Here is a 25,324-nt window from a genome sequence, read left to right on the forward strand (position 1 = left end):
AATTATATTTTATTGATTATTTAATTATATTTTATTGATTATTTTAATTATATTTTATTGATTATTTAATTATATTTTAATGATTATTTGATGATTATTTGATGATTATTTAATTATATTTTAATGATTATTTGATGATTATTTGATGATTATTTGATGATTATTTGATGATTATTTGATGATTATTTGATGATTATTTGATGATTATTTGATGATTATTTGATGATTATTTGATGATTATTTGATGATTATTTGATGATTATTTGATGATTATTTGATGATTATTTATTGATATTTTGGGAATAATTGAGTAAAAGGTATGAGGGAAGTGTTGGTGGTTTCTGAGAGTGTAGAATTGGCGGAGGAATATTATTTAAGTTTTAATAAGTTTTCCAGCGGATCAACTTCTCTTCTAGGACAAGTTACAAAGGCAAGTTTTTTCTCTTCTCTCGCCTCTTCAGGCACTAAATCTCTCAACACTAAATCTTTTGGTTTAAAATCTCTCAGTTTAAAATCTCTCAACACGAAATCTTCCGGGTTAAAATCTCTCAATACAAAATCTTCCGGGTTAAAATCTCTCGGGTTAAAAAATGAGTTTGATTATTTGACGTTTGAGCAAGTTAAGAGTTCGGGGTTGGAAGATGAAAGGTATGAGTTAATTTTAGTAGTTTGTGACGATACGGATGACTTTTATGGCGAAAAAGGTTTGGCCAACTTAACTCTGTTTCACAACTCGCTCCTGCCAAATGGTAAATTCGTTCTTGCCGTCCCTCTCAATTCTCCACATGTAATTCTCACTAGTTAAATCTAATAAAATTTGTAGGAAGAAGAAATGAGGAAGGAGTTAATGTATAGCGGATTAGTGGATGTAGCATCCTGTGCATACTATCTTACCAAGTTTATCACAGGGGTTAGGCCGAACTGGAAAGCGAAAGGTGATAGGAAATCTTCCAGCATCCATGCCGCTCCCATTGACGGGTACATATCCAAGGCGCCAGATTACGAATCATGCTCCACCAAACCCAGAGCATGCGCTAATTGTACCTGCGGCAGAGCCGAACGCGAAAATTTAAATTCCACAGATTCTAACGCTAATTCTACAGATTTTAATGCTAATTCTACAGATTTTAATGGTGTAGATTTGACTACTAATTCTAAAGATGTGAGTGGAGTAGATTTGGTAGTGGATGTTGATGCGCCAACGTCGTCTTGTGGTAACTGTTACCTTGGTGACGCTTTTAGGTGTGATTCATGTCCTTACAAAGGCCTGCCAGCCTTTAAACCTGGCGAAAAGGTTTTACTCGAATAATTCAATGTACTATACATTATATACTATAATATACCATTCATAATATACCATTCATAATATACCATTCATAATATACCATTCATAATATAATATTCATAATATAATATTCATAATATAATATTCATAATATAATATTCATAATATAATATTCATAATGTAATATTCATAATGTACTATTCATAATGTACTATAGATTATATACTATAATATACCATTCATAATGTAATATATATAATAATATATATATGAGTATGTGTATAGTAGGTACAATACTATATCACATTAAATACCATTACTACACTTTTTATAAGTATAGTAATACGATATATGTGTTATTTACAGTATAATTAAACCCTAAATTACAAATTTTGTATGTATTGGTAAGAATGTACTGGCCCTACCAACTCGCATGCACCCCTTCGCCAACAAATAATGGTCAGTTTATATTTAACATATAGATTGTGTGTATTGTTAACATGTATAGAGAACACTCTGTTATACGTAAAATTGGACATATTGATGGCAAACTCGCAATTTTAAAAAAGAATGAAGAGACTGATGCGTTCGAAATAGATTATAACTGCGCTGAATTCTCTGAATTTTTGTATTTCTATGAATTTTGTGGAAATTTAACGGATATGAACAAGAAATCGATTGACAATCAAACAGCAGAATTCTTGGGATTAAACGGAGATTTGACTAGGTTCATACTAGTCATCAAACAAACACATGAAGGCGACGACATTTCAAACACCTCAACCTCAAATAACTCAAATAACACTAACAACTCTAGCAACTCTAGTGGTATGAATTCCCTTGTACAAAGTACCTCTACACCAATAAGCCCCTCTAGACAAGAAGAGTTATTAAACTTTAAAACGTTTGTTGAAGGTTCGATTGAAGGTTCGAAAATTTTAAAGGACAGTGATTTGATAATATTCTTGATCATTGGAGGCTGTTGCTTATCTAAGTACAAGGAGAGGACATTGTTGGATGCAAGAGAAATGGAACAAGACACTTCTATTATGATTTTAACGTATAACATTGTAAATAAAAGAGTGAATTTATTTACTGATAAACGACAACTGATCCGAGTGTCATTAATTGGTTCACATCTGACGTTAAAAAAAGAAATTAGCCCTGGGTATTTGGTGAATATCTTGCCAACAGATTTGGATACTGATGAAAAGAACAATACAAAATGTACTTATAAAATTAAAGAAAAAGACTGTAAAGAGGTTCATTCACAAGAGGGTCAAATCTATAGAACAGAGGATGGCAACTTTATAGATCTTGTTCAGTTTTACTTAAGAGGTAAAAAAGCGCTTTTTCGAGAATCAAATAAATTTATAGTCATCTCTTTAACCAACAGTTTTCAAATGAAAACAATTCCTATTCCAAAAAACTTAAAATTTTGTGGCAGAAATCATCATGGAGATGAAGTAACAACACTTTGCGATCCATTAGAATTTACTTTAAACAGGAGAAATAACCCTGAAATCCTGATGAAAAAAGATTTCAACTGTGAAAAAGTTGAAATGAATAATGATTCAGACGACGACACAGCCAAAAAAAGATTAATTTGGTCAAATAATGAAAATAATCCCGCACTGAGGTCCATGGAAGTATTGGAAGATAATAAGGCGATTTTTCATTTCAGAAAAAAGGATCCAGACTCCGCCAATTTTGACGAGCATAGTGATGGCGAGCATAGTGATTACGAGCATAGTGATGACGGAGACACCACACCTATCGAATATAGCCAAATATTTGAATTTGCCAGGCAATATAAACTGGTTAATGAGGGAGGTGGTATTAACTTAGACTTTACTATAAGGAATTATGACCCCAAAGTACCAATCGAAGATGCGAATTCTTCTGCTTCAACTAATTTAACTGATGAGAATTCCAAAAGCATAGCTGAACCTTCCTCGGATTTAGACAATGCTAGCATTTCTACAGATGATCAGTAAAATAATGTTCGGGATTCTCTTAGAAACCAAGATGGTGAGCAGACTCAACAAAATAAGGATTCAGTGGAGTGTTAATACATTATCAACTAGTCACATAAAATAAAGAGAGTGGTACAGGAAACGAATCATTGGGTTGAAAGTACGATAAATTTAGAAATTAGTTTTGAAAATCACATTACAAATTCTTAATGATTTACAACTTAGTGGAGCCCAATGTGTAAAATACACAGTTCTATTTGGTTTAGAGGTATGGAATACAAGTTATAATTAATGTAGAAGTATGTTAGCACAGTTTTGAGTAGTTTATCACTGGAATTATTAACAGGGTTTACCTACCATTCCTTAACTATGTAAACACCAAGCGTGTATACCAAGAGAATAAGAATCCATAGCAATGTTATGGAATCTTATGAAACTTTTCAACCAGCTTGGTGGTAATGAAGCTTAATTACCAGAAAGGAATGATTAAACTAGGAAATCACGGTAAGAGTTATGAAGTTAGAGTTAAAAGTTGTTGAAAGATTGAGAGTTATGAAGTTAAAGTTAAAGTTAAAGTTGTTGAAAGATTGAGAGTTATGAAGTTAGAGTTAAAGTTAAAGTTGTTGAAAGATTGAGAGTTATGAAGTTAGAGTTAAAGTTAAAGTTGTTGAAAGATTGAGAGTTATGAAGTTAGAGTTAAAGTTAAAGTTGTTGAAAGATTGAGAGTTATGAAGTTAAAGTTAAAGTTAAAGTTGTTGAAAGATTGAGAGTTATGAAGTTAGAGTTAAAAGTTGTTGAGTTGATAGCCCTATTAATTATAAAAGATTTATTGAAGAAATGTACAATAATAAATGTTACGTTAGAGGTTCTATGGATCATATGATGTCGTTGATTAAGTTTATGTATGTTTGTGTGATGTAAAATTTAAAACAATTTTTGTATTTTGTGTTTTGTGTTTTATAAAGTTTTTTGTTTTGACTTGATCTCGTAATGATTACAGTTGGATCTACCTAATCCATATGAGTAACCACAGTATCTTGTTTATTGTTTAAAGATCTAATGCCCCAAACAATTAAGATCCTGATCTACCAGCTCAATTAATATTAATTATTACTGAATTGGATGAAATGTCTACAACGGAAGGTACTAATGCTTTCATGAGCTTATATCCAGAAAATTGGAACCTGGTAAATTTGAACCTGAAAGTAATAAAGAAGCAAAAAAGGTTTGAATATTTTATCAGGAACAAGTACCGGGAGTATATATCAAACTACGGATATATATTTGACAAAGTATTCGGGAATAATAATGTTATTTGGGTGGGTCGTAGTTTTAATGAGTTAAGCAGACTTGTATTGATGTATGAAGATGTTGAGAAATACGTCTTGATAATACCAAACGACGATAACATGATACTATTCCACCAACTAAACGACAACACTTGGAAGCGTATTAATACTCAAATAAACTTGGCGAAGCTGAAAATTTGTAAACAATTTGGTTATGATTTGCTATGGGATTTTAAAGTTAAATTAGAAGATTGTGAAAGTCCCAAAACACTTGAAGATTTGTCTATATTTGAGTCGTATTACTATGATCTGGATAAGCATAATCTTAAAATCATTTTCAATGCGTTTTGCCATAGTATTTCCTATTCCGGGAAGGAAATCTGGAAACACACAAAAGACGATGCTCATCACGGACAACTTAACTCGCTAAAATTTGACCTGATTTCAGGTGATGTAACTATCACATTCATGGATGAAACTACTGAACCTCTTGATCTGAATGGATCAAGCAACAAAAGGCCTAGAGATGAAGCTGAATCCATTTACCCAGCTAATGTAAGCCAATCCATTTACCCAGCTAATGTAAGCCAATCCATTAAATCAGTTAATCTGAAGTCTGAGTCAAATAATGAAAAAGTTGTGAAATCTGAGTCAATGTTACGGGATTTGAATATGCCTAGTATTGAAGTACCTAGAGATCCAGCTGAATCATTGAGCTCACTTGGTGTGAGTTCAGATGCTGGAGTAGAACAAAGAGTAAACGAGTCAATGTCAGTTGATTTAATATTTTTAGATCGTGATACGAAGTTGTCAGCGACCAAGTATAGAACAGATTGTGACCCTGACATTCAGTATTTTATAACTAATAACGGTTTTCTCTATGGTAGAATAACAGATGATGGTAAAGTAATTGTTGACAAAGATGATTCCAGACATTTTTACAGAATATATAAGTCTGGTTTGGAAATTGACAGGGCAATTAAGAAATATGTAGATTATCTCAAGTTTGTGAAGCCTAACATTGATAGTTTAAAATTTTACACAAGAAACAATAAAGAACTCATACTTGAGGATTACAAGTTTAAATTTAGTGTGTTTCGTTATCAGTATGACTTTTTCAGGGCATTACACAAAATTATATACAATGGCAAGGTCTATAGAAAATATGATTATTTCAAACACGAAGGGTTCCCAGCAAGTCTATACTTTACACATGTCGATTTTAATATTACACTAAAGTTCTATTACGAATTTCCAAAAGATACAAAAATCGGCTTTAACGTGCTGAAAATGTATAAAGTAAATGAATGTGGTAATAAGTATGGATGTGGTAATAAGTATGGATGTGGTAATAAGTATGGATGTGGTAATAAGTGTGGAAGTGGAAAAAGGGTAGAGCTGGATGATGAGGATTACGAAGATATTAAAACATTTGTTGGCACAAGATTATACACGCTAAGAGATGATAGTAAATGTACCGAAGTTTCATATGACGAATTGGTTGTCTGGAGATATGAGCCTGGCAAAGAATATCCCAAATCTATATGTTGTGACTACAAAATAGGAAGAATAGACATTAGATTCAGTTCACATGTAGCTTCATTTGTTAGATTCGGATATCAAAGATGTTTCACCTGGTTGACTTTTTTCCCTACTGATTTGAAACTTTATCAAGAGAATGAAAATGGCAATAGTATGGAATTGAATCAAAATGACTATAGAATTAACGTCTTAAGTCCTTCATCAATTGAGTACATTATTAAGGCTTATATGTGTAACGAGATCAGGTTTGGCGATTCTACTCTTTGGAAACGCGAAAACGGACAACCATTCCCCAGAAAAATAATTTATCACCTTGAAGTTCCCAGTATTGTAATCTACAGCAAACAAAGCCGATCTGGGTACTTTAGAGAAACAAAACTATTTGAGTTTAAAAGAAACAAGGGGATATGGACACTTGGGTATACTTACAAATAAAGCATCACTAATTAACAATTTTATCCTAATATATTATCTGATACATATATTTATAGCATTTTGGGTACACATTTATACTTATTATCTAAGAACCTGAGGCTATAGTACCTAGACTACTGTACTCTTAACCACTATTATTTGGCTAATTTGGAATTATAATTTGCTTGTGACTAACATAAACTTCTACTGTTGGAATTTTAAGATTTAGTTCACAACCAACACTATAATATATATTAACTATAAACTATGTGTATTTAAGATGTCCAGAAAGTGTCCCATAGACCACAAGGTAACTATAATGAACATAACTTTGTAGTTTTAAAGAAGAATAAAGGGATTGGGTATGATATTGATCTGAATAATCACGTAAGATCTGCCTGATCTATAAGAACCGTCGGATCTGATTTAGTTTAGAGATCTATTACCCCAAACATTGAATGTCCAGTTCAATTAATTAGATTAATATTATCATAGAATAATATAAAATGATTAAAATAAAAGATACTAATACTTTCATGGGTTTACCTGCAGATGATTGTGAGTTAGTCACCTTGAATCTGGACATAAAAGCCGAGTCAAGAAAGTTTGAATATATTAGTAGGAATAACTACAGAGAGTATAACTCAAACTATGGATATCTATTTACTAAAGTATTAGAGAGTAATACGGTAGTTTGGAAGGCCAGATGTACTACTGAATTCGCAACAACAGTTTTGGTGTGTGAAGGTGATGATAAATGCATCTTGGTCATACCATACGATAATAACATGATACTATTCAGCCAACTAAAAGACAACACTTGGAATCGTATTAATACTGAAATAAACATGAACAAGCTAAGGATGATCGAACGACTTAATTATATGTGTCGATGGAAATCATACGGCAAATATGGAGAATTGAGCGATTTTCCAAGACTTAGAGATTTGTATAGATTTTCTGAATATAATTACGATTTGGATAAACATAATTTTAAAATTGTTTTTAATAATCTTTGTGACCGTGTGATTTACGGGAACAATTTGGTTTGGATCTATAAAGATGATCCGTTTCAACCATATCCAGACTATTTAAATTTTAATCTTGTGGATAAAACTGTGAATGCAGTGTTAAAAAATGGAACAGTTGAAGTACTGTACCTTAATCTATTAAGCCACAAACGACCTAGATATAATCAATCCGTTGATTCAGTTCATCCGATCTCAAATACTGAAGAAAAAAGAGTAAAGAAAAGGCGAACTTCACAGAAATTGAAAAAGTCAACTATCAAACAACCTGGATCCAATCAATCCGTTGATTCAGTTCATCCGATCTCAAATACTGAAGAAAAAAGAGTAAAGAAGGAGCCAATTTCAGTTGATTTAATATTTTTAGATGCAGATATGATAATGTCAACAAACGAGTATAAAACATTTTGTGGTCCCGATTTTTACTATTTCAAGGCTAACAGTGGAATTTTGTTTGGGAAAATAATAGATGATGGTAAAGTGATTTTTGATACTGAGGATCCCACAAAGTATGTTGCAGAATACAAATCTCGTCTAAAAATTGATAGAAAAATTAACAAAAAAATAGAATTTTTCAAGTTTCTTAAACCTAATATTGATAAATTCAAGTTCTACACCAGTAAAGATATATTACTCAAACATGAGGATTACCGTGTGGAACACGCCAAAGATTATTATAAGATTAACTTTCATAAAGATTTGAACAAAATTACATACAATGACAAAATATATTGGGAATATGATTATTACAAACACGAGTATCTGCCTACCAGTGTTTACTTTACAAATTCTGATAATAATATGACATTAGTGTTTTCCAATGGAGTTGAGAGGGATATTAAAATTAGTTGCAACTTATTGAAAATGTACAAACTTCAAAATAGTAACTCTGAAAATAGTAAGATGGAGATGGAAGAAGGAGATTGCGAGGTCATTAAACCAGAATATAACAAAAGATTATACACGCTAAGAGATGATATTAAATGTACTAAAGTTTCATATGACGAAATGGTTGTTTGGGAACATAAGCCTGGCAAAGAATATCCTAAATCCATAAGCTGTGAATATAATTTGGCCAGAATAGACATTAGATTCAATTCATATATAGGTTCATTTGCGATATTAGAGGGCTGTAACTCGTTTACTCAGTTTCTTTGTTTCCCTACTGATTTGAAACTTTATCAAGAGAATGAAAATGGCAATAGTATGGAATTGAATCAAAATGACTATAGAATTAACGTCTTAAGTCCTTCATCAATTGAGTACATTATTAAACCTATTAAGTGTAACGAGATCAGGTTTGGCGATTCTACTCTTTGGAAACGCGAAAACGGACAACCATTCCCCAGAAAAATAATTAGAAATTTTGAAGTTCCCAGTATTCTCGTGTATGATGAATGTAATTCACATGACAATCTTCCAAAACTAATTGAAATTAAAATAAAAAAAGAATTTTGCAAACTTGAGCAAGATACTTAAGTATCACTTAATCAACAACTTTATCCTAATATATTATCTGATACATAGAGTAGTTTTAAGTAGTTATATTACATAGCATCTTAAATCATGAGAACATAGTATCTAGACTACTGTACTCTTAACCACTATCATTTGGCTAATTTGAGCAGGATACTCACATCCTATCGGAACTATCTAGACGCTAATACCATAGCTATACCCTTAACTATATACCTATAATACCTAGAATGACTATACCTTAACCACATGTATAGGCTTAACTATATGTATGTTTAACCACATGTATAAACTTAACTATACGTAAGTTTAAATATAGGTATAGGTTTAAATATAGGTATAGGTTTAAATATACGTATAGGTTTAAATATAGGTATAGGCTTAAATGTAGGTATAGGTTTAAATAAAAGTATGGGTGGTAATGTGGGATTAAATTATTCTTGAATATTTTCATATTGTGGCCATATGAATGCTTGGAGTTCGTTTGCGTATTTGTAGTAGATGGTGTGTGAGGTGTTATATAGCCTGCAATTATCGAACATTCTCTTGAGTTCTTCGCCGAATTGTTCCTTTGTCTTGTATTCTCCCAGTTTTGCCTTTCTTTTCATTGTTGAGATGTCAGTGGGATGAGTAATAATTTCATAGTAGTCTGGTGCCTCAGATTGCTTTACAGGTTTCCTAAAGGGCCAAACACTTTGTTGTTTATTTAAAGTGTTTAACAATTCTAATATCGAGGCCTTGAGTGATTTTTTCTGTCCCTCAGGCTCGGCACTGGTGGCCAAAGTGTTGAGGTTACTGGTCTGAGTTGGTGTCCAGCCAGCCTCTAGTAGCCCAGGTATATCACAGGGATTTATGGTGACAGTGGTGTTTTTATTAAACACATTTAAACCGCTGTAGACTTTGAGAGGTTTAATGGCTTCTATACACTTGACTACAATTGCCTTCTGCTGACTTAGCATATCACTAAGTCTGAGATAGTTAATATTTGGTGATATGTAACATTCCATGAGAGTGCCTCCGTCATAATCTTTAATGTATCCAAACCAGCGTTCCCGGGGCATTGTGATCTTGAGTGAGAAGCCCTGTTTCTTAAAGTAGCCAATGGCAAAATTATCAGCGTAGGTTAAAAAGTATTCAATATTACTTTTTTTAACATGTTCCTTGAGGTGGTTCATAATCCTGGTCCCGTAGCCTTTAATTTGTTCAGTGGATTTCACGGCTAAAAATGCGATTTCTGCAAACCTCTGCTCAAAATATGGTCTGAAACAGATACCTCCAATCACCTCGCCCTTCTTAAGTAAACAGAACGTATAATGATTCCGATCAAACACAAGTCTCACAATGTATTCTCGGGGCATTTTAGGCAACTGTCGGGAGAAAATATTCTTCACCGTGATCAGCTTAATCATGTGTCCTGGTTCTCTGTCGTTAGTAATACATTCAAAGGTGATTATACCCAAATCTTCTTCTTTAGCGCCTCCGGCGTCTCTATGTAGAAATCCTAGGCCCGTCTCTGATGGTAACAGTGACTGGATCTGGTACCCCTTAGCACTACTCATTGTGCCAATTGTATTTGCAAGTTCATCACTAAATCCACACTGCTTACAGAGTAGTGAGATGAACAGATCTGGATGATATTTGAATGCTGTCTTCTCTAGTTCAAGTCTTATGCGATCTGCGTTCAGGACTAGAACGGCTCTGAGAAAATCAGCTGAAAAGTAGTCACACAGTTTAACACCAGTCGGCATATGTTTTCTGAGATAATTCTTCCAACTTGTGTATATCTTTTCGTAGTCTTTTCCTGCAAATGCTTCACCATCTTGTGATTTCAGCCAAGCTTGCAGATGCTCATTTGCAAATTTTTGTCTTGCAGTTGGTGTCAAAAGCTGCTGATAACTTATTATTGCACACAGTGTGTTAACTAAAGATTCCAAATCTTCATTGTTAGATGTGCTCAAGATGCTTCTGATCTCGAGCAGATCTTTCCTTCTGGGCTCTGGAACAGTTTCAAATGAGCGTCTGAAAATATTTGAGACGTCGCGGCCACCTAAAACTAAGTGTGAAAATGAGTCTGAATTTTTAGATGAGTTTTTGGGCTCTAAAGTCGGCTGAAATGGATCAGGCCTTTTTTTACAGTCCAGAACGTATAAATTTACGATTTCCCGGACATATGAAGTTATTGACTCATTTTTAGAATTTAATTCCGTGTTTACAGAGGCCAGTGGACGTGATATCGTTTTGGCCTCTGTTGCTGATTTTGGCGTCGAAGGCCCCGGCGAAGATGTGGACTCATTACTGGCCAAATTCTGCTGGCTTAGCTTAGTTTTCATACAGTTAAAATTTAAACTTATAAAACACTTTTTAAAGTGCCGACACTATCCAACTCATTTACTTATTCGGACATCAACACCACCACTCCCACCTCTCCACAGCCTACAATTTTTTACATCAACTTACAATCATCATTTATTATATTATTTATATTATTTATATTATTTATATGAAATTATACATTAAAATTTGTTTATTAAAAATATAACTCCCGTTGGTATTTTTGCTTTAAATTCCCAATTTCTAATCCCAAATTTTTACTCAAAATTTGTAAAATTCGAACTCCAAATTTTTACTCAAAATTTGTAAAATTCGAATCCCAAATCTTCAGTTAAAATTCGTAAATTTTAATCCCAAATTCTTGGTGGAAATGTGTAATTCTAATCCCAAATGACTGGTGTAAATGTGTAAAATTGGTGGAAGTGATTATTGGAATCGTTTGAGTGTTTTATAGATTTGGTGTAGGTTGATGGGTTTGATGGGTGTGAGTTGGGATTCGTCTTCGATGAGTTCATTTTCGATGGATTTATTGAGTAGTTCTCTTGTGTTTTTATCTTCCCAGTTGTGTGACTTGACAGGTTTTCCTCCAAAAAATTGATATTGCTCGTTTGATCTCCAAATTAAATTCTTCAACTGAGCCCGCACCTTCTCCGGACACGTCTGCTCCACCATCATCAAAAACGGCTTAAAATCATTCACAACACAATCCTCTACACATTTTTTCATCAACATACTTATTTAACTCCTAATTATATACTAACTCCTAACAGTATTATATACTAACTCATAACTATAGTATTATATACTAACTCCTAACTATAGTATTATATACTAACTCCTAACAGTATTATATACTAAGTTATAATATGTGTTAACTAGTGATAATATATGTGTGATACGTTGTGGAGAGTGTGATGTGAGATCATCGATGAACATCCATTGGTATACGAGGAATTCGTTGAGTCTGAGGCTGCAGGCGATATCGACGATTTTAACCGCTTCAATTAAAAGCGCGTTTTTATTATGCGCCGGACACTCCAAATTCTCTATCCTCTCACCCATTCTCCCACTTCTCTCACTCAATTTACTACTTCTCTCACTCAATTTACTACTACGTTCACTCATTCTTCCACTTCTGTCACCCATTTTACTACTTGTGTCACCCATTTTACTACTTCTTTCACTTAATTTACTACTTGTGTCGCCCATTCTATTACTTATTTTACTACTACGTTCACTCAATTTACTACTTCTGCCACTTAGTTTACTACTTCTCTCACTCAATTTACTACTTCTCTCACTCAATTTACCACTTCTCTCACTTAGTTTATTGCTTATTTTACTACCTCCTATTCTACCACTTGTTCTGCTACTATTCCCATTACTAATTCTATTACTAATTCTATTAGGTTCACTTGTTACATCAGTTTGATCATTGAGTAAGTTTGTTTGATGATTGAGAATGTTTGTTTGATGATTGAGTAAGTTTGTTTGATCAGTAACGAGATGATCAATGTCTAGATCACTGTTGATATCGCTGATGGGGATGTCGTCGCTGTCTGCGTCACCATAGCTATACAACTGTTCGGTGGTGTTTCTGAATATTTTAATGAGTTCTGATAACAGGACGGGCCACAGCACTGTGAGATTATCCTGGGAAGTCTTCGCGAGTAAAACTCTCATGACGAATAAGCACTTGGCCCTGAGGGTGTCATTCTTGAAAGTCCTCGTGGTCTCTGCTAGTCTCTCGATAATATTAGAAATATTCGAGGAAAAGGTGTCGTGTTCCGAGGCGTAGAGTACGAATGCCAGACGTTTGAGGTATTTGAACCTGCTAATGAGGCTGGAGGATTTATTGGAGAAAACATTCATGTGTGGTGGGTTAGTGTAGAAATCCAACTTGGTCATCATGTCAGTGGAGCCTTTACAATCCTCTTCCACCACTTGTCTAAATATCTCCACCAGCACATTAAGACAGTTACGATCAATTCTGAAGAACTCCTGCGAGTTAATATATTCCAGCATGCTCTTCTTAATAGTACTCAGGGGCACTTCATAGAGACTGTAGGGTAAATACCTTAGTAGTACAAGGGTAAAATACCGCTGCTGTAACGTCTGACGTTCCAGCATTAGTGGTAAAATGTGTGATCCCAGGCTCTTGTGCAGGGACTGGAACACGATGTTGGTGATTGGAGTTCTTCTGTTCAGGTGCAAAATCTCATAACTGAAGAATATTAAAAATGCCAGAGCATTTTCACACACAACCTCAGTGTTATCTGGGAGCGCAGGAGGTGACGGCGGGTCAGTTTCCGACACACTTGGCGCTCTACTCGTCAATAAACTACTCGTCTCATTACAAACCAAACTCTTTATATCCATCACATATCTTCCCATATCTTCCGTATTCTCCACGTCTACCGCTTTGTCCACTGTGTCTACTGGTTTGTCCACATTTTCTACAGTGTTATCCACATTGTGTACTGGAGGATTAGTTTGTACATTGTCTACAGTGTGAATAGTGTTGCTACTGCTGGTTTCGACTAGATTCTCAACACTGCTGTCGACAATGTGACCATTCTCGACAATGTGTACACCGTCGACAATATGTACACTATCGCCAATGTGACCGCTGTCGACAATATGTACACTTTCTACAGTGGTATTATTGGACTGTAGAGTAATATCGGAGTTTAACGGATTCACAGTATTTAGATGTGCTCTGTGTACCCTTGACGGCGGTGAGGTGGAATTAAAACTAACAACAGAGTGTAAAATTCTATTTGAAAAGTAATAATTCGAGTTAATGAGTTGGACTTGAAGTGGCACGGGTAAAAGCGTGTCATAGCTTGTCTGAGGTAGCCAGTGACATATCTTCTGAGCGTATAACCCACACGCTTGATAAATCACTACCATAATCAGGTCATTGAAAAGCCGTTTACAGTTATTTACCAGCACCTTAGAATAGTTGTACACGGTGATTTTCTCATACTTTAGCAGGGTTTGAAATAGCCATAGGAACACTGTGGGCTGTTTCGGGTAATGTAACACTAATCCTACCCAGCGTTGTAACTCTGCAAATGTCGAGTCTACGTCAGCCTGTGGTATCATTTTCGAGGTGGTTATAGCGTAGATAAATTCCGATAATGAACTTTCTCTGACGTTTGTGTTTAAAATTAAGTACCCGGAGGCATTTTTAAACTCTGAGGACCTGCAAAACGACTCCAGCATGTCCAGCGTGTACGATAACAGTAATCGGGAATTAAGCTGTGGTATATGACTTAGGACCAGGAGAATACAATTTTTAGTCTCATTTCGGTTATAGTGGTCTGTGACTAAAATTGACGTACAGAGATCACTGAGGTTAAAGTCCGGAATCACTAAGTTCGACTCGTCCCAAAGCTGTATACACGCCTTTATAAAGTGATACGGCAACTTTAAATATAATAACTTAAATAATCTAATCACCTGATTTGTCACATTCTCCAATGATACCCGCTGCGCCAAATTCAACTCGTCACTCATTCCTCCATACTCTCTATTCACCTCACCATTCACCTCATTCATTTTCTCACTATTCAATTTCTCAGTATTTAACATTTTCTCACTATTCAATTTCTCAGTATTTAACATTTTCTCACTATTTGGAAACTTCTCACTATTTATTATTTTCTCAGTATTTAGGGTGTTTATCTTGTTGGCGGTGTCAGCTCTGGGTGAATCCATGTTGGAGGTGTCAACTGGTTTGTTAGAATCCGCTTTGTGTGAGTTAGGTTTGGGTGAATCATGTTTGGGTGAATTAGGTTTGGGTGAATCATGTTTGATGGAATCAACTTTGATGAAATTGTGATTGTTTGCCCAGATGAGTGTTTGTATGCAAGACTGCACCAGATGAGTAACATCGAGGTGTGGAAACCCAGCGGAGTCTGTAAGATTCTTCTTCTTTTGTTTATTCATAGAAAAGTATGGTTTTCCAGATTCGTCTGTGATTCCCAGGTTTTTCCCTGTAGACTTCGATTCCCTGGCACTATACGAAGCACCAGTTTTATAATTCTCCGTCACATGGTTAAACATGAAATATAACGCCCTGATATAGTAAAACATGCCAGTAGTTCCTATGCAATTTTTATAAGTGGTCAACTGGGTACAAAGTTCAAGTATAAAGTGTGACGCATATTTTACAGTCTCAGGTCCAGACAAATACTTGAGGTTATAAATGGCAAAATCAATGTAAGATTGTAGCAGGTGGATACACCTTGCCTTGGCAGCGTTACCGATACAAATGTGAAGCACCTTTTCAAAGTAATCAATTTCAGAGAGTTTAGTTAATCTTTTCAGCTGTGTCTTCCTGACGTTGGCCACGTTAATGATGTAGATTGGAGACAAATAAGTGTGCGAAGTTTCAAAATCCTTGATGAAATTCGGTAACACTTCCACTCCCTGAAGTAAATTCCGGTTATATTCATTCTCAAACAAGGGGTCGCTCGATACATATCTATTCAGTTGCTCCTCGTCCATCCTACTCACGTCAATCATTCCATTACCCCAATTCCCAACACTATTATTGTACACGTTAACAGTGAAACTCCCACCGTGTAAACTATTGGTAAAATTCCCACTGTGTAAACTATTAGTGAAATTACCACTGTGTAAACTATTTGTGAGATTGGTGTTGTATTGGTAGTGATCAGGATTATTGGTGAAATCAACGCTAGACTGTGATTTAGGCGTTTGTATATCAAGATTCTGGTTAGTTGGAGTTTTGAGAAGCGGTAATTTGGATAATGACTTTGCCAGCGCAATGAGGTGACTGACGGGTTTACTCATTGTAGTAGTCTCCTGATGACACCTGTCCATTACTACTTTTAACAAATATATCATCTGTGTCTGGATTATATGTTGATCCTTCAGGTGAAAGTGGTATAAAATCAGTAGTAAATACTTTGATATTAGACATGAGACCTCAATTGATAAATTCGTCGGCTGCAGACATGATAAAAATAACTTCATAAAATCTATCGCTGTACATCTCAGCAACATCGCAGAATCATCCATTGATACATCAAAACTAAGAGCATTTGAGTTTCCACATACGCCACTAGTACCATTAACAATATTATTGGTAATATTATTGGTAATATTATTGGTAATATTATTGGTAATATTATTGGTAATATTATTGGTAATACTATTGGTAGTGTTACGTGTGATAATTTGTTGGTAGAAGAGGAGATCATCGGTGGTGGAGGTTAGAATGAGTGAGCTGAGATCAACATTGAGACAAATGTACTTTAGTGTTATCACTACTACCAGGTCCAAATAATTATAAATCGACTCGTCAGAATAACAAGTATACGACGGGTCAAATAATCTCGGAAATACAGAGTACTCAATCTGTGAATCAGATAATACAGGACTGGATACCGTATTAGCCACTGTGTTATGTACTGTGTTACCATGTGATTTAGGTGTTGTTTCTGGTACAGAACTAGGCACTGTATCAGATGTACCATTAGCCACCATACTACTGGAAACTGTATCACTGGGATGTGTATCACTTACTACATTATTTGGGGGTTCTGTTTGTGTGTTTGTGAGAATGGAGCTTGAGGGAGTGTAGAAAACTTCATTGCCAACGTGGTGTACATTGGTTTGTGATTTCCCTTGTGGTATGGTTGATCTTTTCTTCCCCTTGTTAATTTTAATCTTACTAAAGTTGTGAGCTGTGTGGATTTTATTGATTGGTGTGTGAAACGAGTCTGCGGTTCCATTAGTTTGTAACTTTTTAGGTGAGTTTAGACTAATTAAATCATCAAGCAGTGTAGTATTTTTAGGTTGCAATGAGCTGGGATCTGTGCGAACAGAGTCTCTACGAGCACTTGATTCTCCCAACACTTGGCTATTAATTGTAAACTGTTTAGCCTTTAAAGTGTCTTTTAAAAAATGTTTTATAAAACTTCCTCCATAATTTGACACAGAGTCCTCCATACTCAAACTCTTTTCCATAATAAAACTCTTTTCCATAATAAAACTCTTGTCCAGATTCATATTCTTGTCGATAATTTGACTCTTGTTGGTTCCTAATTCTGATTTAGGGTGTGGACTTTGAGGAACAGTTTCAAGTGTTTCCGACAACGTATTAAACAAATCCTCGCCCTGTACACACTTTAGTAAATCTATTGGCACCTGACGTTTCTGCATTATATCTAATATAGCCTGACCCTCTCTACCGATTATCGATGATAAATGTCTAAACCGCCTCACAACCTCAGTCATCACATTCCTCGTCTCAGTATCAAATGTCTGACTAGATATCCTATAAAATCTACTACCACACACCGTACCAGTATTATTCAACTTAATGCTATTGCCGGACTGAGTATTCGGAGATCTAATATCCTTAGACTTGAAATCCTTCAAATTATTATCTCTAGACTTGAAGTCTTTAGAGTTAAAATTGTTGGAATTATTATCTCTAGACTTGAAATCCTTCAAGTTATTATCTCTAGAATTGTTATCTTTGGAGTTAAAATTGTTGGAGTTAAAATTGTTGGAAATATCTTTGGGTTGTGTATGGGTGGTGATGGAGTGTGTGGGATTGAATTTGATGAGAAACAGGAGAATGGGATCGAGGAGATTTGGTAGCATGTAAATAGACTCGGATAAAAAAGCTCTAGCGTAGTAATGCAGTTTAGGATTAGACTCTTCTACGGCATCCAGTATGAACCCAATAGCTTCAGAAAAGAACAACTGATCAGGTGCATGGATGTGTAAATACTTGATCAAGACTCCGAATCGTAAAATCGCACCGATTTTTAAATCAACATCTCTGCTTGTGAGATCTTTAACCATAAGATCTTCAGCCTCCTCGGAGGTCTCTGGTACTGAGTACATTAACTGTAGCAGTAACAACACGATTTCAGAATGAAATGAGGAGAATCTGTCAACTAAACTGTTCCAAAGTTGCATGATTATGTTCCGGAGATGGAAGATCGAGACTGAGAAAAAGCGCTTCAGATGAGCTTTCCTGGGTAAATTAATCACCTGAATAAATGTCCGAATGCCTCTGCAAAATATCATCGGGTCTGACGATAATGAACATTTCAACAAACACATTATCCAACCATCCAATCTAAACCCCTCAGAACTAATGTCTGATGGACTCTTACTCCCACTACTACTACTTACATTATTTTTGTCAGTACCACTTAGATTACTCTTTATACTACCGGTTAGATTATTTTGGTCACCACTGGTGAGTTTACTTTTTACGGTAGAAACCTTAGATTTATTGTTGGTTTTTTTCTTTTTGAGATAATTGTTGTCGATATATTTGTTGACTAGTGAATTTGCGTTTTCGGTGAGTGTCAAATCGCTGAAGTGGTTCGTCATGGCGTCGTCGCAGGCAAACTCGAAATTCTCGGAGAATGACTTGATGATGGGCAGAGTCTTCATGTTATGTTCAATTGACACGAATCTCACGGCTAAATTATTTAACAAATCCAGCACTGAAACTTCGGAGGTTGTTAGGATATTTTTATTGTCAAAGTGTGTGAGTGAATTAATATAGAAATGATTTAAATACTTGAAGATCCGGTCATTGCAGAGTTTCTGCACCTCGATCAGATGATTCATTTCCTTAGTCTCCTGAGCATAATTCAAATCCGTATCAAAACAGTATTCGCCATTAATAAAACTTTCTATACGGCCCAGAATCGCTGAGATGTACCTGAGAATGTGGGAAATCACCAACACCTGCGACTTTATGTCCAGTTTAAGTAATTTATACAGCGCATTCTCCAGGAGCATGAAGAGACCGCCCAAAACCGTCTCAAACATTGTCAAAGTCTTCATCTCATCGAGATAAATATTACTCAAATCCAAAATGTCATTCCACTCCTGTATGGAATTATACGAATTATCCAGGAATAATTTATTGAATTGTTCAATTATCGAGTTGAAAACTACGTAAGGCGATGTCAGAGTGGTATTAAAGATGATTTTACTTTCTTGGATAATTGCGGAATGCCAGTCTGGGTCATCAATTTTATCACAAATGTATTTCAGGATGGGAATACACAGCACTGGCATCAGCTGGTCAGCGATAACTGAGACCTCAATATCTGAGATTAAAGTTACAACAATTTTCAAGGGCATAATTACTTCCTCTAGTGTGTTAACTTTCATCTTCAACAGGTCTTTTACTGCGGTAATTATCACACTCTTGGAATGGTTGTTGAAATACGTTAAATCAATAGTTTCCACAGACTCGTTCAGGTCATTAGTGTTAAATAACCACTGGTAAATACGTCTGGTGAGTGACCAATCTCTTTTTCTCAGTAATCTTAAAAAATTCCTGCAAAGTGCCGCCTTACTGTGATACTTGAAAATCTCCGAATCTAGTAGAAAATATTTCGACATAAAGTTCATCAATTCTCTCAAAGTTATCATCGAATCATCTTGCGATGCTGCGATTAAACTGTTTAACACCAACTCATTCCTATCAGGAAGTAATGAATCCAACCTCTCCTCACTCAATTGAGTCACACTGGGTAAAAGCACTGGTGCCAATTTATTTGAAATTACGTATAAAGTTGGTAATCTTATCTTTGACGCTCTTTTAAATATTAGCCATAGGGATCTCATAAAATAACGTTCTGGTACACAGGTGCTGATCTTTTCAACCATCTCATACACCATCCCGTAGGTGTCAGATTTATCATCTTCTAGCCCTGGTAATATACAAATTAATAAACCAATAAGACATGGTAATAATTTAGGCCCTAGAGGTAAGAAATATTTATCAATGATTTCCAGGAATTGTGGCCTGACTGTGTGAGAGCTGTAGGAAAAGAAGGGGAAGAGCCCGGTACTAAAGAGTGCCAAATCATTGGATAAACTCTCTGTGGTAGTTTTGGCTAGAATTGAGCCGTAAACTTCCAATGCTCTGATGTGGACACCAGTTGGTAACTGATGATTTAAACATTGAGCTAAGCGTTTACAGATGATTTCCTTGTATGGAATGTGTGGTATTGTGGAGTTTGTTAAAATACGATTTAACTTGATTAAACAGTTGGTCAAGTCGGCCCATTCTCTGGTCTTTTCAAATTGCGCAAGAATGTTACAGGTATCAGTATCAAGCTTCTTTAACTCAGCTCTGTTCACTGATACGTGGGCGGATCCGGGAGTGTTATCACCCATAGTTCCAACACTAATTAAAAATCATGTTATAAATTCCAAAACATATGAATGACATGCTTTGGGTAATTTTTCCTAGCGTTGAAAATTCTCTAAAAATCAGTTCATCGTAATACTAACCCATTCCTCTAAATTAATCAAATTCATAAAGTAAATTCAACACATTCGTAAATTTACTTAAATAATCCAAGAAAAAGTGCGAAGTTTATGAAATTATAAAATTTTCAGGGACAGAAAACGGACTTGCCAGAATGATTCCACGTCCATTTAAAATCAATAATCAGGAAATTTTAATAAAACAAATAATAAATCCAATGCATTCAAATTTTAAAAAACTACAAAATACACATTTAAAATATTATTCTACACATTTTATCTAGAATTTAAAAAAATATCAGGTTGCTGCAAAATCAAATTTAATTATTTTAAACTTTTCAGCCTGGATTTACAGTAAAAACCCTAAAATTTATTTCCACTTGATTACTTGTGTTTTCGGTTTCTTTTGAGAGCTTTGATGGTTCCTGGAATGATTTGTGAGGAAATGTTTTCAATCAACTTCACCTCCATATCTGGATTCAACTTCACTCTAGACTCAAACTTTGCTCTTCTAATTTCTCCTTGTATTTTTTCCTCATCTAAATTTGACCTCGGTGCTTCAGTTACCGAAAGGCTTCCTATATCCGGATACTCATCCAAAACACCGTCTCCCGTCTCAATTTCAATCTTATTTTCACAATTGTAAAGTGTTATTGAGTGTCGATCACTTTCAAATCCCAGACTCAGCGAGTTTCCATCATTTTCAATTTCCATACTCGGGATCGATACTTCACTCATTATTTCCCTCCTATCCTCATTCTCACTGCTGTTGTAATTTGCCATCTTTGAACTGTAATATTCCAAATCAGAATATTCCCCAACTTCAGACTCGTTATCCTGAGCGTTTTTAGAGTGTTGTGAGGTGTTGTTTTGGGTGTTGTTTTGAGTGTTGTTTTGACTGTTGTTCGGGTCCCTGATGGGACTGTTCAGAGTGTTAGAGTATCTGGAGTCACTGTTTTTACCACTGTTAAGCCCAGTTTGACCACCAACGTCATCATTGTGTTCCAAATTGAGAGTTGAGCTTAGAGAGCTTTCAATACCAATTGACGAAGAGTCATTGAAAGAACTTGACCCAAGTTTATATTCAAGGCCGTCAACTTCCTGAAATTTCTCCTCTTTTGACACGTTTAGGACTGGAATTCTCCGTTCCCTGACAACTGGGAGTGGAATTTCAATAATCCTTTCCTTCTGAACGACTTTCGGCACATCGACAAACTTTTCAACGTACTGAATTTCAGGCACTTCAATAGTCTTTTCCTCCTCAAATATCTTCGGGACCTTCTTGATCTTCTCAACGGTTACTGGCCTCTTAACCTCTTTAATCTTGTATTTTACGATGGGTTTTACTACCTCTACGTATTTGTCAACTACCTGGACCTGTGGAACGTATACTATTTTCTCATCAATTTCCTCCACCAGCACCTCCACGATCTTCTCCCTCGTTATCGGCTTCAGTATGATAGCTCTTTGCATATCCCGTATCACATTGCCGTTAATAAAGTTTAGCTCATTTACGTTGACAAAGTTCATAAGGGGGATTCCAGTCACATTGTACTCGCTAATAAATACATTCTGGTTCAACTTATCCTTACAACAATTACTACCACAAAACACCATCCTCAAATTTTTACTCAATTTCTAATGACAATAGTACAATGTTATAACAATGTTAGAATAGAAAATTTGATCTGAAAATAATTTGGAGAAAATGATTAGTGAGCCAAATTTAAATGCATAAAGTGATAGTGAATACATGAGGTGTGTTAAATTTTAGGCTCGTTTACTGAGCCAGGGCTCAGATGGAACCGTAAAATAAATTTGTTATTTCATTTTAAACAGAGCAATACCAAAACTCTGTACAATATTCAAAATTAAAAATAAAATATATTAATTAGTTAAATTAATATTAAATAAATTATGAAAAAAATATTTTATTTACACATTAGTGGTGTAATTCCACGACGTCGCCAGATTTACATACTTTATGAATAAATATAAATATGTAACTAATTTATCGCATTGATTAAATAATTTTAAAATGTAATATAATAATAAATATTAATTATTATTGGTAATTTGGATAATGTGTTACCGTACATTTGATAAAATAATATGTTTTTTTACCGCTTTTCAAACTCTTTAAAATTGAAATTCTGTTTTTATTTTATTTTATTGATAAATTTAAATGATAGAATCTTTACACATTTGAGATTATTTCACTGTGTTTTCAGCTTAACCCTTAGAGGTGATAGGATTCCACCCTTAATCGCACCAAAGTCTCTAAAATCGCATAATTCCCCCGAATTCAACACAATTTACAACTCTTTTAACTCAAAAAATGATAATTTAAGTCCAAAATTATCCAGTGGAACCTACAAATGGAGTCTGAAATCAAGTAAGTTTTACACTCGAGCATCAATTATAATTAGAATCTTTGGGATTTATAACGAGTGAATCTGACTACAAATGTAGTCCAACTCTGAGGTACAGAATTTACAGTAACATTTTAATGCCTGGAGAAGATGACCACAAAATGCTTAAGGATTTATATTTGAAAAGAGATAAGCTCTTTGACGAGTCTTTAGGGAAGAATTGTAACCTGTACAGATACTTTAACATAACTAAAGAGAACATTAAGGAGCATTTGGACTCTACGATGGAGGAGTTTTTTGAAAAGAGAAGAAAGGATAGTGAGAAGTCTGTGTACGTAATTGATGGAAATGCTTTTAACGGTGAACATGACTGTGAATTACCCTTACCAAGATCAATGTCAAGTTATAAAATACCAGAAGTTGGTACTGATCCCATAGTACCAATGGGTAGTCAAAACCCTAATTCAGAACCTAAATTTGACAATGATGTCCTAGACGCCATATATCAAATGATCAAACCCACTGATCAAACTACTGTTACCGATGATCAGAGTGTTACTGAGGATCAGAGTATTTCTGAGAATTCTACTGAAAGTGTAGAAGATTTGGTTGAGTTGTATGATGAGGTTGGAGATAATGATTACGAGGTTTTCGATGATTATAAGTTGTATACTAAGGAATTTTTTCAAGATTTAAAGTTTAAATCAGATAAGAATACGAAAAGGGATAGAGAATTATTACATAGAGTTATGATACAGCCTACAGCGTTTCCAAGTTACATTGACCCGGAGAATCCAGTACACAGAACTGGCAGAAGAAGGGAATTACAACGAAAACGAGATTCAGGTATTATTATAATGAATAATTTCTGGGTTAGGGAGACTGCAAAGATTACGTTGGAAGATGGATGTGGATTATAAAGATGATATTGTAAGAGGTGAACGGGATGTAGGAAATGATATAACCAAGGTAATAACATATAAAATTATAAGATTTAGGAATTTATTGACTCCATCGAGTGGGAACAATTAATGCCCAAACACCAAGATAACAACTATTTCAAACGGTAATCAATCCACACACTATTTACTACTATTTATGTAGTTAGTATTAATAGTGGGATAGGAGTTATTATGAGGGTGGATTTGGTGATGAGGACAGGACACTGGATAGTTTCTTTGATGTACAATTCATAGGCTCAACTGATACATATCCATTCGCCATTTCCGCTGGAATGCAATTCACATGGCCCATCTACTGGTAAACACAACCATCTTAGTAATATATAGTTATTAATTCTTAGTAATATCAACTAGTAATACTTAGTAATATATAGTAATATATACTTAGTAATAACTAATTAATATTTGGTTAATATAGTTATTTGTATGTGTATTAGGGTTCCGTGGTTATGTAAGAAGAATCCGAAGATGAGGGGACAGCCAATCAGATCACAAGTGTTCAATTTAGGCGGCGTAGAACCTCTCCAAGTATTAACTAGAAATATTAACTCAATAGAATATTCCCAAATGTTGATGTAGTTATGGTTTTATCCTGAGGGGACGGCGAATTCAGTGGATGGATATTGTTCATTGAAGTTAGTATCACCACCAGGCTGGAATTTACCATATCGAATTTACATGTACATTTTCAGTGAATACAATCAAGTCGTAATCGGCCCAATGTACCGAGAATCCTCACAATACATCACACACTCACTCAATACCTGCAAGTAACCATCATCATACTACTATTATTATTATTATACTATTGTTATTATTATACTATTATTATATTATTATAATTAATGTGTGAATAGGTTAATTGGGAAGAATAAGGAGGTGGTGGAGAATGCGGAGAATAATAGGGATTATGTAATTCTAGGCCCATCGGGGAATGTATATGTGGGAGTTGGAGTGGTAGATGAGCCCGTAAGAAAACGTGAAAGTGACAAGAAATATGAATTTAAATATGACTGGGATGAAGGAGACTACGATTTTAACCAATGGCTAAAGAAACAAACATCAAACCCTGATGATCCTTTTACCTTGGACACTATAGAAAAAGAGTAAGCTAAACACTTAACACACAATTGTATAGTCGGACACATTCGATATGGTATGAATCGCATAAGTATAGACATGTGCCGGATCGCCATATATCAAGATACTGGAAAACAAGGTTTAAAGAAGACGTTTCCTGGAATCCGCCAGATTTCACCTAATATCCAATGTGTAAATACCCAACCAACACTATTCATAACTTTGTTGATTTTTATGAATTTATTTGAAGATTTACGTTTTATGATTTTTTAAACATT

At 34.8% G+C, this 25,324-nt stretch overlaps 8 protein-coding genes across 8 annotated transcripts; 5 read left to right on the forward strand and 3 right to left on the reverse strand.

Annotated features, from left to right (window-relative positions):
* The first annotated feature begins 165 nt into the window (after positions 1–165).
* Positions 166–1,328, forward strand: TpMuguga_01g00461 (Cytokine-induced anti-apoptosis inhibitor 1 Fe-S biogenesis family protein). The gene is made up of 2 exons (XM_760888.2): positions 166–787; positions 824–1,328. The coding sequence occupies exons 1-2, from the start codon at positions 320–322 to the stop codon at positions 1,307–1,309; spliced, it is 954 nt and encodes a 317-aa protein (XP_765981.1). The 5' UTR covers positions 166–319; the 3' UTR covers positions 1,310–1,328.
* Positions 1,329–1,785: 457 nt separating this feature from the next.
* On the forward strand, positions 1,786–3,282 carry TpMuguga_01g00462 (uncharacterized protein; the record flags this gene model as incomplete). Its single annotated transcript, XM_760889.1, has 1 exon — positions 1,786–3,282. One exon carries the CDS (start codon positions 1,786–1,788, stop codon positions 3,280–3,282), a length of 1,497 nt encoding a protein of 498 aa, XP_765982.1.
* A 1,106-nt stretch (positions 3,283–4,388) lies between these two features.
* TpMuguga_01g00463 (uncharacterized protein) lies at positions 4,389–6,527 on the forward strand (the record flags this gene model as incomplete). Its single annotated transcript, XM_760890.1, has 1 exon — positions 4,389–6,527. One exon carries the CDS (start codon positions 4,389–4,391, stop codon positions 6,525–6,527), a length of 2,139 nt encoding a protein of 712 aa, XP_765983.1.
* Positions 6,528–7,012: 485 nt separating this feature from the next.
* TpMuguga_01g00464 (uncharacterized protein) lies at positions 7,013–9,013 on the forward strand (the record flags this gene model as incomplete). Its single annotated transcript, XM_760891.1, has 1 exon — positions 7,013–9,013. The coding sequence occupies one exon, from the start codon at positions 7,013–7,015 to the stop codon at positions 9,011–9,013; it is 2,001 nt and encodes a 666-aa protein (XP_765984.1).
* Positions 9,014–9,386: 373 nt separating this feature from the next.
* Positions 9,387–11,443, reverse strand: GCN5 (Histone acetyltransferase GCN5). Its single transcript, XM_760892.2, has one exon. It carries the CDS (start codon positions 11,338–11,340, stop codon positions 9,445–9,447), a length of 1,896 nt encoding a protein of 631 aa, XP_765985.1. The 5' UTR covers positions 11,341–11,443; the 3' UTR covers positions 9,387–9,444.
* Positions 11,444–11,634: 191 nt separating this feature from the next.
* On the reverse strand, positions 11,635–20,539 carry dopey2 (Protein dopey-2 protein; the record flags this gene model as incomplete). Its single annotated transcript, XM_760893.2, has 2 exons — positions 11,635–12,051; positions 12,241–20,539. The coding sequence occupies 2 exons, from the start codon at positions 20,537–20,539 to the stop codon at positions 11,768–11,770; spliced, it is 8,583 nt and encodes a 2,860-aa protein (XP_765986.1). The 3' UTR covers positions 11,635–11,767.
* Positions 20,540–20,877: 338 nt separating this feature from the next.
* TpMuguga_01g00467 (Inner membrane complex family protein) lies at positions 20,878–22,527 on the reverse strand. The gene has a single exon (XM_760894.2). It carries the CDS (start codon positions 22,247–22,249, stop codon positions 21,017–21,019), a length of 1,233 nt encoding a protein of 410 aa, XP_765987.1. The 5' UTR covers positions 22,250–22,527; the 3' UTR covers positions 20,878–21,016.
* Positions 22,528–22,633: 106 nt separating this feature from the next.
* On the forward strand, positions 22,634–25,294 carry TpMuguga_01g00468 (uncharacterized protein). The gene is made up of 9 exons (XM_760895.2): positions 22,634–23,027; positions 23,062–23,850; positions 23,882–23,973; positions 24,003–24,070; positions 24,130–24,264; positions 24,404–24,494; positions 24,546–24,736; positions 24,824–25,072; positions 25,105–25,294. Exons 1-9 carry the CDS (start codon positions 22,745–22,747, stop codon positions 25,226–25,228), a joined length of 2,022 nt encoding a protein of 673 aa, XP_765988.2. The 5' UTR covers positions 22,634–22,744; the 3' UTR covers positions 25,229–25,294.
* The last annotated feature ends 30 nt before the right edge of the window (positions 25,295–25,324 follow it).

Source organism: Theileria parva, chromosome 1 (assembly GCF_000165365.1).
Source record: "Theileria parva strain Muguga chromosome 1, complete sequence, whole genome shotgun sequence".
Lineage (NCBI taxonomy): Eukaryota > Apicomplexa > Aconoidasida > Piroplasmida > Theileriidae > Theileria > Theileria parva.

Excerpts from the sequence above, each read along its gene's own strand:
- TpMuguga_01g00461 (XM_760888.2), top strand. The coding sequence starts at position 320 with ATGAGGGAAGTGTTGGTGGTTTCTGAGAGTGTAGAATTGGCGGAGGAA. Across the intron at positions 788-823 it reads TCCCTCTCAATTCTCCACAT|GAAGAAGAAATGAGGAAGGA; the intron begins GTAATTCTCACT and ends TAAAATTTGTAG.
- TpMuguga_01g00467 (XM_760894.2), bottom strand. The coding sequence starts at position 22,249 with ATGGTGTTTTGTGGTAGTAATTGTTGTAAGGATAAGTTGAACCAGAAT.
- GCN5 (XM_760892.2), bottom strand. The coding sequence starts at position 11,340 with ATGAAAACTAAGCTAAGCCAGCAGAATTTGGCCAGTAATGAGTCCACA.
- TpMuguga_01g00468 (XM_760895.2), top strand. The coding sequence starts at position 22,745 with ATGTTTTTTTACCGCTTTTCAAACTCTTTAAAATTGAAATTCTGTTTT. Across the intron at positions 23,028-23,061 it reads CAAATGGAGTCTGAAATCAA|AATCTTTGGGATTTATAACG; the intron begins GTAAGTTTTACA and ends AATTATAATTAG. Across the intron at positions 24,071-24,129 it reads GATAACAACTATTTCAAACG|GAGTTATTATGAGGGTGGAT; the intron begins GTAATCAATCCA and ends ATAGTGGGATAG.